Genomic DNA, 7,500 nt, shown 5'->3' on the forward strand with positions numbered 1-7,500 from the left:
AAAAGAATAGAGAAAAGAAAAGAAAAAAGAAAATAAGATAAAAAAGAAAAGAAAAAAAAGAGAAAGAAAAAAAGAAAGAAAGAAAAAAAAGAAAAGAAAAAAAAGAAAAGAAAGAAAAGAAAATTAAAAAAGAAAAAAAGGAAAAGAAAAAAAAAGAAAACAAAACAAAAAAAAAGATAAAGAGAAAAGAAAAAAAGAAAAAGAAAAGAAAAAAAAGAGAGACAAAGAAAAGAAAGGAAAAAAAGAAAAAGAAAAAAGAAAAGAAAAAAAAAAGAAAAAAAGAAATAAAAAAAAGCTCAAGAAAGAAATCCAACGCAAGACCAACTCCACTTAGCGCCCCGATATCAGCGGGCGATTCCCCCCCCCCTCCCCCCCCCCTCGCTCATTAGGCTTCAGGTTCAGGTAAATGAGGCTCAGAATGCGGACGGAAGGCAGCGAGTCTCATTCGGAGGCTCAGTCGCTTTTATTTATTTATTTTTTTTTTGGCGGGAAGGAAAGGAGAAAAGAGGAAAAGAGATAAGAAAAGAAAAGAAAAAAGCAAAGGATATAAATAAAAGCAAAGAAAAAATGAAAAGAGAAAAAGAAAAGAATAAAAAGAAAAAAAACAGAAAAAAATAGAAAAGAAAAAAAGAAAAAAAAGAAAAAAAAGAAAAAGAAAAGAAAAAAGAAAAGAAAAAGAAGAAAAAAAAGAAATAAAAAAAGAGCAAGAAAGAAATCCAACACAAGACCAACTCCACTTAGCGCCCCGATATCAGCGGGCGATTCCCCCCCCCCCCTCCCCCCCCCCCCGCTCATTAGGCTTCAGGTTCAGGTAAATGAGGCTCAGAATGCGGACGAAAGGCAGCGAGTCTCATTCGGAGAGAAAAGAAAAGAAAAGAAAAAAAGAAAAGAAAAGAAAAGAAAAAAAAGATAAAAAAAGAAGAAAAAAAGAAAAAAAACAGAAAAAAATAGAAAAGAAAAAATAGAAAAGAAAAGAAAAAGAAAAGAAAAAAAAGAAAAAAAAGAAAAAAAGGAATAAAAAAAGCTCAAGAAAGAAATCCAACGCAAGACCAACTCCACTTAGCGCCCCGATATCAGCGGGCGATTCCCCCCCCCCTCCCCCCCCCCCCGCTCATTAGGCTTCAGGTTCAGGTAAATGAGGCTCAGAATGCGGACGAAAGGCAGCGAGTCTCATTCGGAGAGAAAAGAAAAGAAAAGAAAAAAAGGAAAAGAGAAAAGAAAAGATAAGAAAAGAAAAAAGATAAAAAAGAAAAGAAGAAAAGAAAAGAAAAGAAAAGAAAAAAAAAAGCGATTGGCGGAGTCTCATTCGAAGACTCCATCGCTTTTTTTTTTTTTTTTTTACTTTTTTTTTTTTTTTTTTTTTTTAGGTGGGAAGGAAAGGAGAAAAGAGGAAAAGAGAAAAGAAAAGAAAAGAAAAAAGGAAAAGAAGGAAAAGAATAAAAGAAAAGGAAATAAATAAAAGAAAAGAAAAAAGAAAAGAGAAAAAGAAAAGAAAAAAAAGAAAAAAAAGAAAAGAAAAAAGCGATTGGCAGAGTCTCATTCGAAGACTCAATCACTTTTTTTTTTTTTTTTTTAGGTGGGAAGAAAGAGAAAAGAAAAAAAAAGAAGAAAAGAAAAAATAGAAAAAAGAGAAAAAAATAGAAAAGAAAAAAAGAAAAGAAAAAAAGACAAAGAAAAAAACAGAAAAAAATAGAAAAGAAAAAAAAAAAAGAAAAAAAAAGAAAAAGAAAAAAAAGAAAAAAGAAAAGAAAAAGAAAAAAAAAAAAAGAAATTAAAAAAAGCTAAAGAAAGAACCCCAACACAAGACCAACCCCACTTACCGCCCCGATATCAGCGGGCGATTCCCCCCCCTCCCCCCTCCCCCCCCCGCTCATTAGGCTTCAGGTTCCGGTAAATGAGGCTCAGAATGCGGACGAAAGGCAGCGAGTCTCATTCGGAGAGAAAAGAAAAGAAAAGAAAAAAGGAAAAGAGAAAAGAAAAGATAAGAAAAGAAAAAAGATAGAAAAGAAAAGAAAAAAAGAATAGAGAAAAGAAAAGAAAAAAGAAAAGAGAAAAAGACAAAAAAGAAAAGAAGAAAAGAAAATAAAAAAGAAAAGAAAAGAAAAAGCGATTGGCGGAGTCTCATTCGAAGACAATCGCTTTTTTTTTTTTTTTTTTTAGGTGGGAAGAAAAGGAGAAAAGAGCGAAACAGAAAAGAAAAAAAGAAAAGGAAATAAATTAAATAAAATAAAAAAAAAGAATAAAAGAAAAGGAAATAAATAAAAGAAAAGAAAACAAGAAAAGAAAAAAAGAAAAAAGAAAAGAAAAGAAAAAAAAGGCGATTGGCGGAGTCTCGTTCGGAGACAGTCGCTTTTTTTTTCTTTTTTTTTTTTTAGGTGGGAAGGAAAAGAGAAAAGAAAAGAAAAGAAAAAAGAATAGAAAATATGAAAAGAATAAAAGAAAAGAAAAGAAAAAAAAAAAAAGAAGAAAAAAAGAAAAAAATCAGAAAAAATAGAAAAGAAAAAAACAAAAAAGAAAAAAAAGACAAAGAAAAAAAAAGAAAAAAGAAAAAAAAGAAATAAAAAAAGCTCAAGAAAGAAATCCAACGCAAGACCAACTCCACTTAGCGCCCCGATATCAGCGGGCGATTCCCCCCCCCTCCCCCCCCCTCCCCCCCCAGGCTCATTAGGCTTCAGGTTCAGGTAAATGAGGCTCAGAATGCGGACGAAAGGCAGCGAGTCTCATTCGGAGAGAAAAGAAAAGATAAAAGAAAAAAGATAAAAAAAGAAAAGTAAAAAAGAATAGAGAAAAGAAAAGAAAAAAGAAAAGAAAAAAAAAGAATAAAAGGAAAAGAAAAAAACAAAAAAAGAAAAGGAAAAAAGAAAAAGAAAAAAGAAAAAGAAAAAGAAAAAAAGAAAAAGAAAACAAAAAATAGAAAGGCCGAGAAAAAAGACGAGAAAAAGAAAAAAAAAGGAAATAAAAAAAAGCTCAAGAAAGAAATCCAACGCAAGACCAACTCCACTTAGCGCCCCGATATCAGCCGGCGATGCCCCCCCCCTCCCCCCCCCAGGCTCATTAGGCTTCAGGTTCAGGTAAATGAGGCTCAGAATGCGGACGAAAGGCAGCGAGTCTCATTCGAAGTCTCCGTCGCTTTTTTTTTTTTTTTTTTTTTTTTTTTTTACTTTTTTTTCTCTTTTTTTCTTTCTTTTTTATTTTTTTTTTTTAGGTGGGAAGGAAAGGAGGAAAGAGGAAAAGAGAAAAGAAAAGAAAAGAAAAAAGAAAAGAAAATATGAAAAGAATAAAAGAAAAGAAAAGAAAAAAAAAGAAGAGAAAAAAAAGATAAAAAAAGAAAAAAAAAGAAAAAAAAGAAAAAGAAAAGAAAAAGAAAAGACAAAAACAAAAAGAAAAGAAAAAAAAGGAAATAAAAAAAAAGCTCAAGAAAGAAATCCAACGCAAGACCAACTCCACTTAGCGCCCCGATATCAGCGGGCGATCCCCCCCCCCTCCCCCCCCCAGGCTCATTAGGCTTCAGGTTCAGGTAAATGAGGCTCAGAATGCGGACGAAAGGCAGCGAGTCTCATTCGGAGAGAAAAGAAAAGATAAAAGAAAAAAGATAAAAAAAGAAAAGTAAAAAAGAATAGAGAAAAGAAAAGAAAAAAGAAAAGAAAAAAAAAGAATAAAAGGAAAAGAAAAAAACAAAAAAAGAAAAAGAAAAAAGAAAAAGAAAAAAGAAAAAGAAAAAGAAAAAAAAAAAAAGAAAACAAAAAATAGAAAGACCGAAAAAAAAAACGAGAAAAAGAAAAAAAAAGGAAATAAAAAAAAGCACAAGAAAGAAATCCAACGCAAGACCAACTCCACTTAGCGCCCCGATATCAGCGGGCGATCCCCCCCCCCTCCCCCCCCCAGGCTCATTAGGCTTCAGGTTCAGGTAAATGAGGCTCAGAATGCGGACGAAAGGCAGCGAGTCTCATTCGAAGTCTCCGTCGCTTTTTTTTTTTTTTTTTTTTTTTTTTTTACTTTTTTTTCTCTTTTTTTCTTTCTTTTTTATTTTTTTTTTTTTAGGTGGGAAGGAAAGGAGGAAAGAGGAAAAGAGAAAAGAAAAGAAAAGAAAAAAGAAAAGAAAATATGAAAAGAATAAAAGAAAAGAAAAGAAAAAAAAGAAAAAAAGAGAAAAAAGAAAAAAAAGAAAAAAAACAGAAAAAAAAGAAAAAGAAAAAAAAGAAAAAAAAGACAAAAAAAAAAGAAAAAAAAGAAAAGAAAAAAGAATAAAAAAAAGCTCAAGAAAGAAATCCAACACAAGACCAACTCCACTTAGCGCCCCGATATCAGCGGGCGATTCCCCCCCCTCCCCCCCCCAGGCTCATTAGGCTTCAGGTTCAGGTAAATGAGGCTCAGAATGCGGACGAAAGGCAGGGATTCTCATTCGAAGTCTCCGTCGTTTTTTTTTTTTTTTTTTTTTTTTTTTTACTTTTTTTTCTCTTTTTTTCTTTCTTTTTTATTTTTTTTTTTTAGGTGGGAAGGAAAGGAGGAAAGAGGAAAAGAGAAAAGAAAAGAAAAGAAAAAAGAAAAGAAAATATGAAAAGAATAAAAGAAAAGAAAAAAAAAATAAAAAAAGAAGAAAAAAAGAAAAAAAAACAGAAAAAATAGAAAAAAGAAAAAATAAGAAAAAAGACAAAGAAAAAGAAAAAAAAGAAAAGAAAAGAAAAAAAGAAAAAAAGGAAATAAAAAAAAGCTCAAGAAAGAAATCCAACACAAGACCAGCTCCACTTAGCGCCCCGATATCAGCGGGCGATTCCCCCCCCCCTCCCCCTCCCCCCCCCCGCTCATTAGGCTTCAGGTTCAGGTAAATGAGGCTCAGAATGCGGACGAAAGGCAGCGAGTCTCATTCGGAGACTCCGTCGCTTTTTTTTTTTTTTTTTTTTTTTTTACTTTTTTTCTTTTTTTTCTTTCTTTTTTTCATTTTTTTTTAGGTGGGAAGGAAAGGAGGAAAGAGGAAAAGAGAAAAGAAAAGAAAAGAAAAAAGAAAAGAAAATATGAAAAGAATAAAAGAAAAGAAAAAAAAGATAAAAAAAGAAGAAAAAAAGAAAAAAAAACAGAAAAAATAGAAAAAAGAAAAAAAAAGAAAAAAGACAAAGAAAAAGAAAAAAAAGAAAAGAAAAGAAAAAAAGAAAAAAAAGAAATTAAAAAAAGCTCAAGAAAGAAGTCCAACACAAGACCAACTCCACTTAGCGCCCCGATATCTGCGGGCGAGTCCCCCCCCCCCCCCCTCCCCCCCCCCGCTCATTAGGCTTCAGGTTCAGGTAAATGAGGCTCAGAATGCGGACGAAAGGCAGCGAGTCTCATTCGGAGACAGTCGCTTTTTTATTTATTTATTTTTTTTTAGGTGGGAAGGAAAGGAGAAAAGAGGAAAAGAGAAAAGAAAAGAAAGAAAAAAGAAAAGAAAATATGAAAAGAATAAAAGAAAAGAAAAGAAAAAAAAGATAAAAAAAGAAGAAAAAAAGAAAGAAAAAAAAATAGAAAAGAAAAAGAAAAAAAAGAAAAAAAGACAAAGAAAAAAAGAAAAGAAAAATAAAGAAAAAAGAAATTAAAAAAAGCTCAAGAAAGAAGTCCAACACAAGACCAACTCCACTTAGCGCCCCGATATCAGCGGGCGACCCCCCCCCCTCCCCCCCCCCAGGCTCATTAGGCTTCAGGTTCAGGTAAATGAGGCTCAGAATGCGGACGAAAGGCAGCGAGTCTCATTCGGAGAGAAAAGAAAAGAAAAGAAAAAAAGCGATTGGCGGAGTCTCATTCGTAGACTCAATCGCTTTTTTTAAATATTTTTTTTACTTTTTTTCTTTTTCTTTTTTTTTTTAGGTGGGAAGGAAAGGAGAAAAGAGGAAAAGAGAAAAGAAAAGAAAAGAAAAAAGAAAAGAAAATATGAAAAGAATAAAAGAAAAGAAAAAAAAGAAATAAAAAAAAGCTCAAGAAAGAAATCCAACGCAAGACCAACTCCACTTAGCGCCCCGATATCAGCGGGCGATTCCCCCCCCTCCCCCCCCCAGGCTCATTAGGCTTCAGGTTCAGGTAAATGAGGCTCAGAATGCGGACGAAAGGCAGCGAGTCTCATTCGGAGAGAAAAGAAAAGATAAAAGAAAAAAGATAAAAAAAGAAAAGTAAAAAAGAATAGAGAAAAGAAAAGAAAAAAGAAAAGAAAAAAAAAAGAATAAAAGGAAAAGAAAAAAACAAAAAAAGAAAAGGAAAAAAGAAAAAGAAAAAAGAAAAAGAAAAAGAAAAAAAGAAAAAGAAAACAAAAAATAGAAAGGCCGAGAAAAAAGACGAGAAAAAGAAAAAAAAAGGAAATAAAAAAAAGCTCAAGAAAGAAATCCAACGCAAGACCAACTCCACTTAGCGCCCCGATATCAGCGGGCGATCCCCCCCCCCTCCCCCCCCCAGGCTCATTAGGCTTCAGGTTCAGGTAAATGAGGCTCAGAATGCGGACGAAAGGCAGCGAGTCTCATCCGGAGAGGAAAGAAAAGAAAAGAAAAAAAGGAAAAGAGAAAAGAAAAGATGAGAAAAGAAAAAGATAAAAAAGAAAAGAAAGAAAGAAAAGAAAGAAAAGGAAAAAAGGAAAACAAAAAAGAAAAGAAAAAAAAGAAAACTAAAAAAGAAAAGAAAAAAAGAAAAAAAACAGAAAAAATAGAAAAGAAGAAGAAAAAAAAAGAAAAAAAAGACAAAGAAAGAAAAAGAAAAGAAAAATAAAAAAAAGAAAAAAAAGAAAAAAAAAAGAAAAAAAAAGAAAAAGAAAAAAAAAAAAAAAAGAAGTAAAAAGAAATAAAAAAAAGCTCAAGAAAGAAGTCCAACACAAGACCAACTTCACTTAGCGCCCCGATATCAGCGGGCGATTCCCCCCCCTCCCCCCCCCCCCCCCTCTGCTCATTAGGCTTCAGGTTCAGGTAAATGAGGCTCAGAATGCGGACGAAAGGCAGCGAGTCTCATTCGGAGAGAAAAGAAAAGAAAAAAAGGAAAAGAGAAATGAAAAGATAAGAAAAGATAAAAAGATAAGAAAGAAAAGAAAAAAAGAATAGAGAAAAGAAAAGAAAAAAGAAAAGAGAAAAAGATAAAAAAGAAAAGAGAAAAAGAAAAGAAAGAAAAGAAAAAAAGAAAACAAAAACAGAAAAGAAAAAAAGAAAAAGAAAAAAAAAAAAACAAAAAAAAGAAGAAAAAAAGAAAAAAAAGAAAAAAATAGAAAAGAAAAAAAAGAAAAAAAGAAAGAAAAAAAAGAAAAAAGAAAAGAAAAAGAAGAAAAAAAAGGAAATAAAAAAAAGCTCAAGAAAGAAATCCAACGCAAGACCAACTCCACTTAGCGCCCCGATATCAGCGGGCGATCCCCCCCCCCCCCCCCCCCGCTCATTAGGCTTCAGGTTCAGGTAAATGAGGCTCAGAATGCGGACGAAAGGCAGCGAGTCTCATTCGGAGAGAAAAGAAAAGAAAAGAAAAAAAAAGGAAAAGAAAAAAGAAAGGCAGCGATTGGCGGAGTCT

The 7,500-nt window shown here is 32.4% G+C and overlaps 1 protein-coding gene across 1 annotated transcript in view; it reads left to right on the plus strand.

The window, feature by feature from the left end:
• The window catches only part of LOC138861995 (nucleolar protein 58-like), a 14,738-nt gene extending 7,413 nt beyond the window's left edge, over window positions 1–7,325 (plus strand). The window contains exon 5 of the mRNA XM_070122495.1: window positions 7,218–7,325. Within this exon, the coding sequence (XP_069978596.1) occupies window positions 7,218–7,325 (108 nt within the window). The remainder of the gene's footprint in view (window positions 1–7,217) is intronic.
• The last annotated feature ends 175 nt before the right edge of the window (window positions 7,326–7,500 follow it).

The sequence above is a fragment of the Penaeus vannamei genome, chromosome 6 (assembly GCF_042767895.1).
Source record: "Penaeus vannamei isolate JL-2024 chromosome 6, ASM4276789v1, whole genome shotgun sequence".
Lineage (NCBI taxonomy): Eukaryota > Metazoa > Arthropoda > Malacostraca > Decapoda > Penaeidae > Penaeus > Penaeus vannamei.